The following is a 19,097-nucleotide window of genomic DNA, read 5'->3' as shown; positions in this document are numbered from 1 at the left end:
ACAAAGGAATGCCCGCCAAACCAGGATATGTTGTTTGTCCTCTAAAGGATTTGGCACTCTTTCCGTTGTTTATCTACAAGACTTGCCAATGATATTAACCACCAGACAGAACAGGATTCTGACTCATTGGGAGCCAATTAGGAAGCTCTAGGCTGCAAGGCTGACTAGTTTTGTGACTTGTTGCCGAAGCAGAAACCAAGGTGAAATAGCGGATGGAAACTGGCCCCGCTCCTAATTAAGCCACTTCTGCTGAAAACCCTATTTCCCAGTATATTTGATGCCAACAACATTTGTCACAGTCGTTCCCTAGCAGTTGATTATGTAGTTAAGGTTTTATTAACTCTTCAAAACCACAGGATACATGAAACTCTGAAACCAGATGACACACTTGGGCACCAATGTAGCTTGAAGACATTTACATAAAACGAGAACATTACTTCTCAGGTAACCGCCAGGTAAATATATCGCACAAATCTTTAGATTCCCTACCAAGTGTAAGGTTTGAATATGATCTGTTGCCTAAAGGGAAGTAAAGGAAGGGAGGGAGCCCACTCATACTTCCAAGGAAATTTTCTTCCTGCAAATGCACTTTGTAACTGCTTTACACTGATAGATAACCATCAGCTTTTCTAGATTAGCATATATGTCCTCTCGAGTCTTTCAATGAGTCATTAATAGCGTGCCTAGCATTTCATAGTTTACGTTTTCACACAGAAATCTCATTTGGCCCTCCAGCAACATAGTCAGCAGGTATTTTTTTTTTTATCATCACCATTTAATAAAATAGGAAACTGAGAATTAATATGTTAAATAATTTGGCCACGATCATGCAGCAAGAAAACCAGACCTTAATTTTTTTTTATTTTTTTTTCTAAATTTCAGATTCTTCTTCAAGCCAATACAGAGGGTTCATTGAGTGATACGTGTATTAGATTACCATTATCATTCATGCCCAAAGCATCATTCTGAACTATGTTCACTGCTTGTGCTCACAAATGTGAGGTCTTGTTACCCACCTTTTCCAGCCACAGAAGTGGCCCTTTAAGCAATGCAAACATTTCCTCGGGGTCAGGATGTTTATATCAGGACTACAGACACAGGAACAAATCTAGGAAGATGTGAAATTCATTCCAGTTTGAAGAAAAGAAAAAAAAAATGTGGAGGCCAATCACAAAAGGAGTGCAAACCTCTAGTTATAGTGAGAATCAACACTTAAAAAAAAAACAGTCCTTTTTAAAGGGGAAGTGTCCCAAATCTGTAGATCTGGGTAATTAAAATTTGTGCGGGAAATAAATGATTAGAAAATTTATGCACTCATTTTATTTTACTGCTGATGCCATAAAACTTTTTCTAAATGTAATTATGCCTGTAAGTAAATAAAATCAGCTGCAAAAGGCAGATTTGAGTAAATTGGGGTTCCAGCTATTGTGATTGCTTTTTTTCTTATTTCAACAAGGCAAAGCCCATTTAAAAACCAGGCAAAAAAAAAAAACCAAGATCTGGTCATTCTAGCATTGAGTCCTTGAATCGGAAGCACATGGTGCTATTGCTAAGTTCTAACTACTCACATAACAATTTTATCTAAGAAACTGTGTAGGAACACTGAGAACATCTCTATGGCCATTTGGGGCATTTCATTATTGTTGGCCCAGCAAAGTAATCATGCCCTCCACTCTTTCAAAGAAACAGTCAATTCTTTCCCACATTCTTGCTGCCCTTCCCACTCAAGAAAACAACCCTGCTCCCATTAACAAAGGTGGTATTGTTAGAGAGGAATTTCTGAGTAGAGGTAGCAACAGTCACCATTTTCACAATAAAAAGGGAGGGAAGCAACTGCTTATTGCAAATTCTAGCCTTTCACATATCTGTGTAACACTAGCTACCTTTTCTAACTTACTAGCAAAAATATATTCATTTCCTGGGATTTCTTGATCTCTTCAATCCCTCGCACAGTAGCCCCCTCTTTTCCATTGAAATTTCTAAAATGCCTCTAAAATTGTGGCTTTGGTCATACAGGAACATGAAAGCAGCAGCAGTAATAGAATATTTCACCGCTGAGCCGCACGAGCAGTCAGTGCCCAGTTACCTGCCCCCCTCCCTGGTAGTCCTTGTCTGCATCCACAGGATGCGGCGATGAGGACCTGCTGAAAACCACACGGGCACTTAGGGACATCTTTGGGAGAACCAGGAGAGCATTCGTTTGCTACAGGACATAAATGACATTGGCGTTTTTCTCGTTATTACCTAAGAATGCGGTTGGGCACTTTCAATAACACCTTTTTTTTTTTTTCTGAAACATCATAGCTCTTCATGAAAATAGAATAGCCTTCCAGAGCAGGAAAGATCTGATCAGGTTTATGAGGCAAACTGAAATATGGTAATGAAAAGTGACTTTCTCAAGGCATGCAATGCTTTAGAAAAAGATTTAGTGGCCCTTCCACACTCTCAGAGCACTTGGAAAACCCTCATTCCCCCAAGCACAGCGAATTGCTCCAAACACCACTGAGGGAAAAGATGTAGCATGGTGATGAGGGGAGAGAGTGCAGGCTTTAGCATCCGAGAGAGATCTCCAATCCCGGTTCTGCCATTCCTCTCCATGACACCAGCATGAGCATGTCTCTCTCAGAGCCTGAGTTTTCTTATCTGTAAGATGCAACTAATAATAGATCATCTTGCAAGACTTTGGAAAATGCATGGCTTTACTAGTGCCTAATAAGTAGTAGATGCTCAATATATGCTATTTTTTTTTTGCTCCTCTGTCCTCTTCTCCATTAATTGACTTCCAATAGAAGAAAAGTGAAAGCATTTTTGGTTTCCTAAAAACCACGAATCAGCTTGTAGAGATATATAGAGATTTCCAACATTTCACTGAGAAATGAAAAAGTAAAGGTCATTTATCTATAGAGCTACAACCAGGTATCCCATCTATTTTTGAATTCTACTTAAAGGCCACACTTAGTGGCTTAGTATAGCTGGAAACTGAGAACTCAAGTAGAAACGACCATCAATTCAATCACATGGGAAGTACTTACAAGTACCTATTAAACTTGTAACAGTCACACATTATATGTCTTCATGAATGTCTCTACAGTGACTACATGAAGCATTTTTTGGATCCATCCTAGGTATAGTCAGAGTACTCACTGAACTTCTGGAATAGTTAAACAAATAAAATTTCTCTAAAATAATGTTTTTATTCATTAAGTGCACGGGGATCACAACCAGATGGATTTGACAGCGGGCTCGTTCCCTGGTTCTCAGGCTGCTTCAGAGCAGTGCCAGCTCAGAGAGGGGATGATCAATGTCACACGTTCCACACTTCAGGCACTAATAGACCCTTGGCTGCAGGCTCCCCAGTGTTCAGAGGGGATGCCAGAACACACACGCTGTGTGACAGGATCATTTTGGAGGCATCCATGCAGGCCAGGGGAATAAGTAACTGCCTGGGACACTGAATAACTCAGGCAGCAGCTGTTTTACATACACCAGACAGTAATTACAATAGATCTCTTTATTCTTTACAGTAACTGTCACACTACACACACACACACACACACACACACACACACACACACGCGCGCACACACACAAACACACGTGCACGCTTTTTTAAGGTGTAACACAGTAATCAGCACCTTGTAACAGAAGTGTCCACATGGTACCTGGAATAATTTGAAAAGCTACCAGGCTTGCTTAAACCTGGTTAGCAACTTACACACACACTTGCACTCACACCCCCTTCATTCCAGTCAGTATTCAACAAATATTTATAGAACATCTTTCAAATTCTGAATGAGCCCAACATTTGTATGTTCAGGCACATACAAATGCAAATGAGAAAAGATCCCTGCCCTCTAAAGGTTTACTTTCTAGCAGGGCATATAGATCAATACATAGGCAAACATATGTGACAGGAGATGTTCTTGGAGCTACAAATAGTAGGAGTACCTAATGCCCCTCTAAAATGGCAATAAGAACACTGTCCACTATTCTTGCAAGACTGTTGATGTCGTGTGAAGCTACTGCCCAAGCTATCCTTACAGTGCCTCTGTAGTAGAGAACTATGAAAAGGATTTTTTGTGTGTGTGTTTTTAATATTTGGCCTGAAAAATAACTTATCCTGCTATGTCCTTGTACAAATTAACTGACTAGTTGGCCTCATCATAGGAAATAGAAATAAGTTTATAAAGATAATGATCAGCCAATGTTTGCTAAGAGTAATGGTAAATAGCAAAATAACCAATATTAACTAGTTGATAATAGGATTGTCTTCTACTGAACTTCTATTAAAACAAAACAAAAGATAAAAAGTTATAGAAGCTAAAATATGTTGTCCTTCTAAATGCATTAATATTTTTGCTTAATAAAATAGGACCTGCTATTTTCTACCTGATCCCCTTTCTCATAAAAAGATGACGTACTTGGGATTGCCTGTCCCATGCAGCCTGCTCCCCACAAGCCACTCTCCTGGTCTATAGATTCTTCTGAGAGGTTGGGCTGACATAACCATAATGGCACCTTATCACCATCACTCCTGTCCTGACTGTGGCTTTGGGATCACCTAACCCAGTGGTCGGCAAACTCACTAGTCAACAGAGCCAAATATCAACAGTACAACGATTGAAATTTCTTTTGAGAGCCATATTTTTTAAACTTAAACTTCTTCTAACACCACTTCTTCAAAATAGACTTACCCAGGCCAGGTATTTTGTGGAAGAACCACACTCAAGGGGCCAAAGAGCCGCATGTGGCTTGCGAGCCGCAGGTTGCCGACCATGGACCTAACCCATCCTAGGCACATCATATTCTTCTGCCAGAAATATGACTTAGAAGGTGAGGTGACCATGTTGGTCTGTGTGTATGATGAGGAGAAGACACCTATCTGGGAGGAAAGCAGAGCCACCCTGAGAAGCAGGATGAGAGACAAGTGGTCCTCAAAAGACTGAGAGGGCAGCCTCAGTTTCTAGTTCTTATGAGACCCAGCTGTACTTTATGTTCCCACTCTTTGCATTTAGTGCAGTGGTTCTCAACCTTTCTAATGCCGCAACTGTTTAATACAGTTCCTCATGTTGTGGTGACCCCCAACCACAAAATTATTTTCGTTGCTACTTCATAACTGTAATGTTGCTACTGTTAATGAATTGTAATGTAAATATCTGTGTTTTCCGATGGTCTTAGGCGACCCTGCTAGCGGTTCTCAACCTGTGGGTCGCTGAGGTACAGGTTATAAAAAGCTGAAAGAAACTATCATCTCCCCTCAAAGAGCCATTTCTGATCAAGTTCACACCCTGATCCACTTCACTACCCATCACTGCTACTTGATGAGCTCAATTTTAAGCATTTTACTCTCTAATCAGCACCTTTTATTTTTTCAGGTTATTCCCTATCATCAACAATCTCTGACCATTACCAGCATCTGCAACTCATTGATATCACTCCTGCTTGCCACCTTCATCTCTTAGCCAGCTTACCTTCCAAAGTTAATCCTATGTCCACTCTCTCTCATGGACTCTCAACTCCATTGCCCCACCCTCATTTTGTCATCTTCATTTGAGAAAACTCTAGTTGAATTTTAGTCTCTGCCTATTCTGTGATTTGCATAGTCAATGTGATGGGATAAAACAGAAACATGATTGATCTCATTTCATAGTCATTAATATGAACCCAAGTGGACCTTAATGCTACATGAATCACAGCACAACGCCATTGTCTGTTCACTCTCCCCTCTATTTATTTTCGACTCTAAACCTCCAACACCTCCCTCCACCCCTCAGCTTTCTTTCAGCTGATGTCCTTGCTTTGCATTTCACTGAGAAAGCAATCAAAGGAGACCGCCAAAGCTACCCTCCTGACAGCATCTGTATCCATATACTTGGTGTGTCCTCTCATTATTGAGGGTAAAATAATCCACATTCTAATCTAAGGCCAAACTCTCTGCCTGTACAACAGTTTTCATCCACTCTCACCTGAAGGACATTGCTCCCAGCAATTATTCTTTCTCCTTCCTTTATTAGTTATTTTTCCCTCTCCTCTTGATTGTTCTGAACAGAAATTTTATCATTTCTTCCATCTTAAAACAAACAAAAGAAAACTACTCTCTCTGATCTCTCTCATCTCTTCTAATAGGTACCCAATTTCTGTGTTCTCCTGTGTAACATAACACTTTGAAATCATTCTTACACTTGTCTCCTTTCTCTCTGCCCAATCTCTTCTAAACTGACTACTCTACCAAAACAGCAGATGTGGAGGTCCTCACTGAACTTCATGTTACTAAATTCAATGTCAACATTCAGTCCTAATCTTGATCTATAAGCAGAATTTGACACATCTTATTAGTCTCTCTTTCATACTTGAAACACCTTCTTCACTCAGTTTCCAGCTCATCTCAGTCTCCTGTTTGGGATTTTGTTTGTTTGTTTTGGGGTTTTTTCTTTTTTTGCTTTTTCCGTCCTCTCTTACTGTTCCTTTCTCTGTCATCTTTGCTATTTTCTCCTCATTCCCCTCACCTCTAAATATTCCATGGCTTAGTTATTGGACTTTTCTAACTTGTATGGCATATCATATACCTTCCAGGCATTAAATACTATATATAGGATACGGTATCCCAAAGTGATACATGAGCCTAGTCCTCTGCCATGAACTCCCAACTCAAATACAAACTTACTTTTAATATCTCCACTTAGGTGTCTAACAGACATGTCAGACTTCATATGACTACAGCTTAATTCCTGGTCATAAGAAGCATATCTATTCCTCCTATAGACATCCCCATCTTGGTAAGTGGAAACTTTATCCTCAGTAACTTAGGACAACAGCATTTAGGTTTTGAATTTGTTTAAAAGGTATAATCTTCAACAGAAATTTGCTGATGACTTGATTATCTTTGACTCTTCTCTTTCTCTTCAATAACATCCAATAATCAACTCATCAGCAAACTTGTTGAAGGTTCTACCTTTAAAACAAACCCAAAACCTAAATACTTGCCATCACCCTAAACCAAGTCACCATCTCATTATGTCTACTTCACAACAATAGCTTCGGGGTTTCCTCTCTCTAACTTTTTCTCTCCATCACTGAATCCAGATATTCTGGGGACTAAAATTTATAAAACTGTGGGAGTCACACTAAAGACATGTCTATAAAAGCATAAATACAAAATGAGGTATGAATGTGAATATTTATAATTAGAGATGATTATCACCACAAATAAATTCTAAAAAATTGACAATAATCACAAGATAAAATCTACAAAAAATAATGTTTTTGTTAATTAACTACCAGAAACACTTCTTTAATACATTTCCCTACTTATTTAGCTATATGCTCTTTAGTCACCTCTTTATGCAACAAAAAATTCATATTTTCTATAAAAAGAATAGAAAGATAATTCAGTCTTTCTCCTCTAATGGTTAATCAACTTTTTAATATTTATAGTTAAGATGCATAAAACACATAACTTTATCTTCTTTATCCTTTAAGCCCTGAATGAAACATTGCGGGATTTTAAGAGAGTGTAGGATTCACATTTTACAAAATCACTCTGGCCTAACTTTATTTAAAGATTAATTCAGGCTGAGACCAGAGGCAGGGGGACAAATTAGGGGAGCACATTAATAATGTAGTCTCAAAATGACAAAAGATTTTCTCTTATTGGAAATGGGGTTACTGTCTTAACCACATTCTTTTGTTTATATGGAAGTCTACTTTTAAAAACTCCATTTCAAAATAGTAAAAAGAGAAGTCAATTAAGTTAGTGACTGCTTATTCTAATATATAAAAAAACAGGGTCTGTCATGACCTAAACGACCAGATGGATGACCAAACACCAGGCTAGGGTCTCACCCGGCCCAATGGGAGTCAGTCCTGGGTCCTGGCCACATGGCTGGAGTCAGTCCTGGGTCCTGGCTGCCCACGGCGCAGCAGCAGGAGGGAGCTGTGGGCCCCGGCCGTCCATGGCATGGCGGCAGGAGGGAGCTGTGGGAACGGAGCCATGCTGCAATCAGACTGGCTTCTGGGTCCCTCCCTGCTGGCGCACAGGCCCAGGGAACCAGAGCCATGCTGCAATGGGACTGGACCCTACCCGAGTGGTCCCGGATTGTGAGAGCATGCAGGCTGGGTTGAGAGAACTCCGCCCCCCCCCCCACCCAGTGCATGAATTTTTGTGCACTGGACCTCTAGTCCTATATAATAAAAGCTTAATATGCCATTTATTCGACCAGTCGCTATGATGCGCACTGACCACTAGGAGGCAGATGCTCCAACAGGCAGGTTAGCTTGCTGCACACGCCCTGGAGCCCTCCCTTGGTTCCTCCTCGGCCAACCAATCTCCTGTTCCCTCCCCAGCCACTAAAATATTGCTTCTAATTAATTTCCTTTCAATATGCACAAGTCCGTGCACCAGGCCTCTAGTTTTATATAAACACTAGAGGCCAGGTGCATGAAATTCGTGCATGGGGGGTGTGTGCCCTGCAGCCCAACCTGCACCATCTCCAATCTGGGACCCCTCAAGGAATGTCAACTGCCCATTTAGGACCTATCCCACTGGCATCGGGCCTAAATGGGCAGTCGACATCTTTCTCATGATCCAGGACTGCTGGCTCCCAACCGCTCGCCTGCCTGCCTGCCAGCCTGATCACCCCTAACCACTCCCCTGCCAGCCTGATCAACGCCAAACTACTCCCCTGCTGGCCCAATTGCCCCTAACTGTTCTCCCCTGCTGGCCTGGCCGCTCCCAACTGCCCTCCCCTGCAGGCCTGGTCACCTCTAACTTCCCTCCTCTGCAGGCCTGGTTGCTCCCAACTGCCCTCCTCTGCAGGCCTGGTTGCCCCTAACTGCCCTCCCCTGCTGGCCATCTTGTGGTGGCCATCTTGTGTCCACATGGGGGCGGCCATCTTGTGTGTTGGAGTGATGGTCAATTTGCAGATTACCTCTTTATTATATAGGATATCAATCTCTGAAATGTATTGTCTCAGAAAGACAACTAAGATTTTAACAAGAAGTTTAGCCTCAAATGTTTACAATGAAGATTACTTGATTTACTAATTAGCATATTAGTGATATTTCTGACTAAAAAAAGTTCAAATTAATACAAATGTTAATGATTAGGGTTAACCAACTTTCACATACTGAGAGGCAGGAAGTGTTTGATGGCTTGCACATTTTTTATTGTCCCAAAATTTCTAGCATTGCTAGGAGGAAATTACACCCAGTAAAAGATTTAATTACCTTAATACCCAGTTTATGGCTGTTCCTTTTCCAAGCCCAAAGGTATGTAAACCTCAGACTACAGGCAAACCCTGCAAGTTGTTTGTAACATCTACTCTTAGTGGCCTCTGGCAGGAAGATATACCATTGGGGATCATCCCCATAGTCCTACTTTCTCTTAGTTCAGACCGACAAGAGACATGAGGTTATGGCCAGCCAGAATGGCTCATAACTCTGGTTTGTGAGAATAAAAGGCCTGCCTTCCCCATCCCTGTCTTCATTCTGACTATGAGAGTCAGGCTGAGCTTAGTCCCCTGAGCTTCTCCTGGCTGCCAGCACAGAACAAGCAGCAAGTCTCCTCTGCACAAGGCTTGGCTACAGGGCCTGTGATGCTTTGTGCAGGAGGCAGGGGCGGAGTGTGGCTGCTGCAAATGCTGCATGTGATGGGAAGAATGGGTTGAATTCTGGAAGAGGATTAACAAGCCATAAGGTTACTTTTCCAGGGTAATATTTTCTCATCGGCTTTGTCAGTAAGAAATTGAGCATTTTAATCTCATTTGCCAATTCAATTGATTCCAAATTCAGAAGGAAAAGGGCAGTTATTTAGTATGACTCTGGTCCCCACACACCACAAAAAAACAATTACTATGCTTTTAAAGAGAGAGGGAGGGAATTTCTACTAAATTGAAAGTTCCATCAGGGCGGGGACCATGGTACACAGCATCCAGTTCAAATAGGAGCTTTATATAGCTGCTGAATAAATGTATAAATGAGGAAATGAAAGTTGAAACAATTAACCTATTGATTATACTTTTACACTCATTATACAAGGAATGGCATTTTCTAAATGATGCCTATAATTGAAACTTACTTTTGGAAGTCCACTTTATTAGATTTTTATGCCCATCATAACACATTGCCAAAAACGTCATGGCTGAATACAATAGAAATGTATACTCTCACATCTCTGGAAGCCAGATGTCCAAAATCGAGGTGTCAAAGTGGCACGTTAAGTAAAATTTTTCTACAATGTTTCCATCAGACTACCAGAGAAAACCAACAGAAAGCCAAATTAGTTTAAAGAAACTAGTGTGGAAAAAAAACTGGTATTTGAGTCTAGGGAGTTGAACTCCCGTGTTTTGAGTCATTTAACCATACTGCCTTCTCAAAGGGGGATAATTCACAGATTCACCTAAACTGGATAGTCCAAGTGAAGTTTGTCCTCAGAAAAGCTTGGGGCTGAAGCTTCAACAATGTCCTCGGGACTTGGTTACTCTGCTCTGTTCAGCTTACTCTATCATATTGACTTGATTCTACAATCCCATGCCTCTAAACTCACCTCATACTTGCTGGTTTAAGCCCAATCACTCCATCCAATCACTGTGGCCAGGAGAACAAGCTCTTCTCCTTGGGTAAGCAGAATCACATGTCCACCCTAGAGCTAGGAGTTGGGGTGACAGCCCTCCCCACACTGCACAGACTTAAGGTGGAAGGAGTATTTCCCCAAGGTCAAACCAGAGAGCTGTTATGGATGCCAAAAAGCCAAAAACAATAAATTTCTGCTGAAGAAGGTTTTCACTACACACAGAAAACCTTTTCTAGGAAGCAATGATTCATATTTGATTCATATTTCCTAGGAGAAGATGGTATTATTTCCTCATACATAAAGCTTCTGTACAAAAGTCCTAGGAAGGACCCCTGCCCACTGTAAAATATTTCACTGGCCTCTTAACTCTTCCCTGCCTATGTTCTTGTCAAAGGCAAAACATGGAACAAATGTACTAAATCAGAAAATCTCTGCAAGTCATTACCTAGTCCTAAGATTTCTGTTATTTCCCTAAGTTGTCCTCTAGACTAACAATAGAATTAGTAGAAGGAAGATGGTAAAAAGAATGCCATTCAATGGTCTCTAAATCCTTTATAAGATGTTAATGATTTTCATTTTTAAGATATTATCAATTTATTAAATGTTAATGAACATAGTGGCTACTTCAGTGTAGTAAACATGTTGTTACTAAAAGAATTGGACTCCTCTCTTACTTTGTGTCTCCATCCTACATCTTTTGAGGTCAGAGCTTGCCAGGTCAGTACAAAAAGAGAAAAAGCATAAAGAAGAAATGACTGTGTTCGAGACATTTATCACTCAGATATCACAATGCTATTCATTTGCTAATTATTAAAATTCTATTTAGGTTCTTTCTTCAAGAACACAGGCAAGCAAAAGAAAATTCCTGACAAGAAATAGGAAGAAACATAGCAATCTAAACCAGAAAGAAACTAAGAGAAGCAGAGAAGCAATTGCAAAATTCTCTGTGGGATGATCACTAAAGACATCCCAAATTTATTCTGTCATTTTCAAATTCCTCAATTAGAGGCTGTTTTTATACATGGGGGAAGATTAGTATGTTTCAAGTTTCCCAAATTATTTTGTAATACCAAATTCAATATAATTTTCCATTTCATTAAAAAAAACTCTAGTTTCCACAGCTCTTATAAATTGTTATAAGAGCTGGTTTTAAATTTCTCCAAGTAATTTTGTGGGAAAGAGTAATGTTTGTTAATATTATCCATACACTTAAAATCATTAAAATATAAAATAGATTTTATAAAAATTGTTAATCAAAAACCTGCTTGGTAAGCTTCCACCACTGTGAGCAAAAAAATAAACACAGCACAAAGTCATTTTTTCTGACAGATTTTTCCAAGTGCTTTCTAGCCCTGTAATTATTTTAAAGCATTATTAAAATTCATGATGACTTCATTTTATATTTTAAGGAAGAGATTTATTATTTGGAAAACAAAGAACACACCCACACGCACACACATTCTCACACACAAACACACACACACACACACACACACACACACACACACACACACACACATCTACTCCTTTCCAAATGGTTAGAAAACAATCCAATAGTAACCCTAAATGTATTTGCTTGACATGAATATTATGAAGTTTAATAAAAATCTGTTTTTGAATTTAAATAAATTACGATAGCACCTCAGTATTTTTTGTTTTCAAGGGAATGAATAAGTAGATAATATATATACATATATGTATATGTATATATATATGTGTGTGTGTATGTGTAACTATAAACTAATATTTAATATATATTATAAAAACTGATTTTTATATGTGATTTCTAATCAAGATTCATAAATTGTTGGCAGCATGGCAATATAAACTGGTTACGCAGTGCTGTAGAATACCTATACACTCAAAGAGGAAATCATTTGATACTTTTTTCCGATTTTGTTCTATTAAGTAAAAGATGAGTATGCATTTTATGCAAGCACAAAAACAAATATAAAGATATTTGATATCATAATTGTTATGGTATATTTTTAAAGTTGATATTCTTAGATCAAATTTAAGATATGTGTGGCTTGTTCTCACATAAAATGTTCAACTTATGGAAGATAATGCAAATGAGTTTGTCAGTGAAGCAGGAGCAAAAGGTACATACATATACCACACACACAGGACTCACTTTTCTCTCTAATCTCACAAACTTTAATCAAGTTCTGGAATTAATGCCAGATATCTTAGATCATGCTTCCATTCACAGTGAAATGAATATTGAGAATGTGTTTTTTTAATCAATTCCAGTTACAGACCTAATCTAGGCTTTTTGAGATAAGAACTTGGAGAAATAAATTGCAATTTTAATTCACACATAAACTCTAGGATCAGCACTCCACAGCTATCTAGGGGAGCACATGCAGAGGTTCCTAGTAAAATGTCTCTGACTTCAACAGTGTCTATGGTAGGATGTTCTGGATGGCCACTGCCCTCCTTGTGCTCTTAAAAAACCTTCATCCCCAACATCCTTGGCTTCAAGATAACCTGCTGAAGGGAACAATCCCCCAAAGAGACCATCATTGGCACAGATTACCCACCTTCTCTAAGAGGCCTTCAGAACTAGTCTTCTCATTCTCATTGCTATTTGTCTTAGTCTCCATAGACCCACAACCTTTCTTCCTTCCCTGAATCACCTCCCCAGATTCTTCACTATGCCCTAGGAAACCCCAGATCTTTTGCCAGCTAAATTGATATCCGAGCTATGTTCTCCTTTCTTCCCCTATCTTCTTGTTCTAACAACCCTTATTTTCCTAAGGATACAGCTTCTTCAGCAGCTCTCTCTAGAAGTAACTTTTTCCCCACCCTTCCCATACTTTAGGGCTAAAGAGAAAGTCACTTTCTTCCTTGATCCTTGTTGACACTCCCCAATCATTTCTCTTTTCTCTTAAAAAAGGGTGGGGTGGGTTTATTTTTCATAGCAAACTATCTTTTCATAGTCCATGCACTTCCATACTTGCCCAGATTATGGCTATTTCACCTTCCTCTCTGCTCCTCAAAACTCCAGCACTCTGCATCGCATCCTCAGGTGAAAACCTCATTTTTAATTTCACCAAAACAACAGAAGCAGTCTCACCCCCTAATTTATCAACCACCCTGTGTCTGTGCTCATGCCCCTGACTTCCTCCTGGGACAATGGATGAGCTTTCCTCTTTGACCAAAGTATGAGTAACATATTTCATACTCTCCTGATTTCCCTCCCAGCTGTTGATCTCCCACATCCTTTGCTGGGTACTCCTCTTCAGTCTTCACCTACTTCTCTCTTAAGTGCCAGATCTCTATTTCCAACTTTCTAATCATTATCTCCACATAGATGTCTACCTAACAGGTCCAAAACTAACAGGTTCATTATTTTCCCCATCCTTTTCTCCACCGGACCAAAATTTGCTTCTCCCTCTGAATTCCTATCTCAATTTAATGCTATCTGTTTAGTTTTTCAGGCTAGAGACAGCAATGTTGTTCTTTAGGAATTCTTTAATTAGATTGAGAATAGCCACATTAAAAACAGTAGACAGGTTTTTTTCTGCAGTATTTCTCAGATATTTTAATATATTAATGGTCAATATGAATCTTAAAGAACTGAATCAATTTTTTCAAACATATCTAATCAAATAACCCTTTTGTCAAGGTGAGTCACTCCGAACCAGTGTTCTGAAGACTACACTGTGAGAAATGCTACTGTAACATCACTCCTCCATACTTCATGCTCTCCTGAGCCCCTGCTACCAGTTTTACTTTTCTCTCAGACAGATTTGCTCATGCATCATCCCATCTCCAACTCCAACTTTAAAATCACCATTGGCTTTCCATTACACTTAAGTTCAAGTACTAGACCTCATATTGCATTACCTTCAAAATCTAGCCTCACCCATCTTCCCAACTTCAATTCTTTCCATAGCTCTCCTTTCCCAAAACATCACATTCTTTCATCCTTTAGGGTGTTATTATTTCACTGCCACTACTCCAAATGGCCTCTCCTATTTCCATCCTACCTCTAACAAACTTCTCCTGAAAACCCATTTCTAATGAGGTCCCTTCTGAGAAATTTTCATTCCAGCACTTGGCTGGTTATGTTTCAGTGTTTCCATAATGCTTTGCACACACCTCTATTACAGCCATTGTCACATTGTATGATAAGAAACTACCTATGTGTGTACCGCCTCCCTCCCCCCACCCCATTACTCTCTGAGCCTTTTAATCTTTATTTCTCCAGCTCCCAACATAGTGCCTGGCACAGAGCAGGCATTGCATGAAAGACAAAACTTAAAATGAATGAATAGCATAAGAAGTAATAACGAAGGGAAAATGTAGATGCATTTTAAATAGTTATAACTAAAAATATGTTTTAAGAAGTCATGTATTCCAGCCATTAATCTCAAGAAAATATCACTTTGTTTAAATGGACCTTCAGGTTCAACCTCACCAAGTTCTTGACAGAGAATAAATCTTTACTACAATTTGTCTTAAAGAAAAAAAAAAAACCTATAACTTCCACAAATCCTCATAGGGTTTTGGAGGAACACACTCACAAATAGCTTGCCTACCCTACTAACCCTGCTCAACAACAGAATCCAAAGCCATGCGCCTCTGACTGCACTCCTAACCCTGAACTAACCGGGATCTGAGGACTTGCACTAGAAGGAGAATCACTCCGTGGAAAGATGTAACCTCCAGCAGTGCTCCTCTCAATTCCCCTTTCACATGAGGATGCTCTCTTCTCGATTCCAGGTGGCCCCCAGAGGTTAGCAACTCTTTTAATCCTGCCTCTCTATCTCTCTATCTTTCATTGCTAAAATGTAAAGTCTGGATTTTTGTCTGAACAAGGGAAGTCCATTAAAAACACACCAGAAGCAAACACTTCTGCCTGTAAGTTTATTGAACTTCTTTGCTCCACCAAAAACTTACCTTTTGCAATTAGATCTACATATCCCTTGATTTTTTCTTTTACATGAAACATGTGTGACTCCTTGAAAGAAGTTCGTTGAGGGGGCTCCTCAAAACATTCCCCCTTGGAAACATCTTTGTGAAAATAAATATGTTTGTGTGCTATCTGGAGTTCTTGAACCATATCAAATATTTCGTCTTTTTTAATCTTTGAAGGTATGTATTTTCCAGGTCTCGGTTTTTGGTGTTTATTTCTAAAAACATTTATAGAAGTACCTTGAACTTTGTTCTGTGAATAAAACAAAAATTAATTTAATTAGATTTAATTGTCATATTAATGGTATAATAAAAGTATATAATAAATTTTATTAAGACAGTAATAAACTTATATACTCTAAACACATTTGCCGAAGTGCCTTACCATATAAGACATTTACTATAAAGCATATGATAGTGCTGCAATGAAGCAGATGTTATCCAATGTAGTTCTCAAAAGGTACTTCACAGGCATGAGGATTGCATTCCACTTCAAAAAAATGTAAATTTAAAATAGTAATTTTCTTCTCAAATGTGATATTTTTAAATATAATCTTAAAGTCTATTTTAAGATAGAAGTTTTCAACTAGACATATTAGAATTTATTTTCAATCATCTTTGAAAAATTCTCAAATGTCCATAAAATGCTTACACCCCCAAAGCTCTTTATCTGTTGAACCATGAATAATTGCTCATAAATAGAGGTAGATTCTCAGAAAAGAATATTAATAATTAGATATGTATTTCAGATCATTTTAATCACTTAAATGCCTTAAATCCATTCACTATGCTTTTCTGAGTTGTCCTATATGCAAGTACATGCTTTTAATGTTGTCTGTCTTCTGTGCTGTTTCTGTAGGTTTGCTATTAAAATGCATTAAACTATAAAAAATGAAAAGAATATTCATAATTGGATATGTATTTCAAGTAATTTCAATAACATAAATGCTTCTTAATTTTAAGCAATAGAAAAATAATACAGTCCCAGGTATCTGACAAGTAATTGTTCAAACAATCATACTTTTTCAAGCTAGTCATACTCTGGCCCATAAAAAGATTTAGAAAAATTCAAATTGTTGCCAAATCAACATGCCAATAAGAAGATATTATGTCTTCTATGCAAAGATGGACTATTAACCCTTTGCACTCGCTTGCTTTTTTCTCGATTCCTTTATCCTACTCGGGATTTAATTTTTTAAATACCCCAGATTTTACAAAGCGTGGCAGTAGAATAAAAAACTGGAGTTTCTTTTCATACAAACTTATTTATTTGGATTTTTTTATATTTCAAATTATTGATACATTCCAAGAGTATAAAAAGAGCTGCTACCGATGCTAACCGTGTCGAGTCACATTCGACATCCGAGTGCAAAAGGTTAAGCTGTTATTAAATTAAACTCTAAACATGGTCAGGGTTCTAAGGCATATTTATCTAACTCTGAAGACTGTGAAGTTTTCATCCCATGTACCTACTAATGAAATCAATATAATTTTAAAGTATGTTTTTGGTTAAAGGAAACAATTAAGCAATATTGACAATGTTGATTACAAGATTAAAAACACCTATGGCCAGTTTCAGCAGAGAGGACCATTCAAAAGAGACATGTAAAAATTATAATCCCCTTCCTCCACAGTAAGCATTGAAAAATATTTACCTTTATTTAAAATACATTGATTTAAAAAGTATTCAAAAGGGACTAGGACAGTGATCACAAAGTGCATCATTCTAAGATCCCCTTCCCTCACCTATCGCCCCGAACGCCCCTTTATCACAATAGCTGCCATTCCCCCAAATTTTGCATCTCCTCTTCAGGGACTGTCCTCCAAAATTTCACCCTTTATTGTCTCTTTGCCATCTCTTTTCTTTTCATCCTTTCTTCCCTGGCCTTCCAAATCTATGCCATTCAACAGATATTTATTGTGCCAGGCACAATGCCTATTGCTGGAGATCCAACATTTTTAAAAAAGGCAGTCACTACCCTTAAGAAGCTATCAGACTGGTAAACATCTTAATGCTAAGTGACGTGGTAGGAGATCAGATAAGCATGTCATGCCAGGGACATAGAGGAGACATCTCACAGCATATTTTCTAGTTTAGCTTTACCTAATACTGTTTAAAGAGGGATATTTATGTGATATATTTAATCCAAATATTTGTTATAATTCATCAAGACAACATTAAGAATTAAGTGTGCAGGGCAACCTGCAGTGACACACACAAACCAGAGAGGGTCGGACCTGCATTACCACCATTTGTTCACCATCCAGAACTGAAATATCATTGCTGTTGTGTACACATAAGGAACTGTTTGACATAGACATTGGGACTCAAAAGAACTGTTGGCCCAGAAAGAAACTCACTATAGACTGATTCATTTGCCTCTCAGCATAACCATTATTGCTTGTCTCATTTTCGGTTCTTATAAGTGTATTTCTAGTATCACATGAGCTCACTCATCTAGGGGAAATGATGAACAACATAGACTGATGAACAAGAACAGCATCGATCAGACTGTCAGACCTCAGAGGGAAGGTAGGGGAGGGTGGGGATAAGGGAGATAGATCAACCAAAGGACTTGTGTGCTTGCATATGAGCCTAACCAGTGATCACGGACAACAGGGGGGTGGGGGCATGCGTGGGGTGGGGTTTGGGATGGGAATGGGGGGGATGAGGACACATATGTGATACCTTAATCAATAAAGTAATAATTAAAAAAACTAGGATTATAGATGATGGAAAATAACTTATAACTGCCATTAAAAGCAAATTTATGAAAATGAAGAATTAAGTGTGCAAATTAAGTACATCTGTATAATTAAATAATCTGTATAGCTAAAAAATTAATTTTTAAATGCAATATGAAATCAGTTCTTATTACGACTAAGGATTTCATTTTCTCTGCATTCTATTCAAAATCTATTGGGATTCATGCAATCATTTGAAATGATCATTGCAATATAAAATAATAGTTATTAGTTTCCAGAAAAATATAATGTTAGATAAATGCATTAACCTCATTTATTTTCTCATAATGTTGGGCAATGAGAGATTTTGCTTCCTGAAAAAAATCTTGGTTGGAGATCTCTAATACAGAACCTAGAATAAAAACAGAAAAACTTTTTTATATTGTAGTTAATGTACTTTCTTAATCAAAAAAATGACAAACCTAAGATATTAAAATTTGGGGACAGTTATGAATCTTGCAGGACATTATTAAAAAGTGAGTTTTATAACTGTAACTTATAAGAGAATGCAAAGAAGTTAATGTAATACTCCTTTAATGTAATATTTTTCTTTAAAAAATCAGCTTATAATGGTCAGAGTGATAAATTATCCTAAATTATTAAAATTCAGGGAAACCAAAGAAAGCACTCAAAATTGAAATCTCAAATGGTTCTAAAATTTTTTAAAATGTTACTATACAGAAGATACAACAGCATGATTTGGGTACAAAAATTATCTTGTTTATTTGTGTTCTCTATACTTGATGAATAATTCATACAACTGTTCATAAAACATGTTGATTAAATTATAACTGAAACATAAGACTCAATAGGTTTGTTAAATAGGAATAGGATTAAAATAAAAATATACACACCTACA

At 38.2% G+C, this 19,097-nt stretch overlaps 1 protein-coding gene across 1 annotated transcript in view; it reads right to left on the bottom strand.

Annotated features, from left to right (window-relative positions):
• IQCM (IQ motif containing M) overlaps positions 1-19,097 on the bottom strand; it is a gene marked incomplete at both ends in the record, with an annotated part of 278,350 nt that overhangs the window by 236,967 nt on the left and 22,286 nt on the right. Inside the window, 2 exons of the mRNA XM_079770258.1 lie at positions 15,479-15,746; positions 18,508-18,590. Of these exons, the coding sequence (XP_079626384.1) occupies positions 15,479-15,746; positions 18,508-18,590 (351 nt within the window). The remainder of the gene's footprint in view (positions 1-15,478; positions 15,747-18,507; positions 18,591-19,097) is intronic.

This window comes from Cnephaeus nilssonii (assembly GCF_951640355.1).
Source record: "Cnephaeus nilssonii genome assembly, chromosome: 5".
Taxonomy (NCBI): Eukaryota; Metazoa; Chordata; class Mammalia; order Chiroptera; family Vespertilionidae; genus Cnephaeus; species Cnephaeus nilssonii.
The sequence above is the reverse complement of the archived record's forward strand: the minus strand, read 5'-3'. Positions and strand labels throughout refer to the sequence as shown.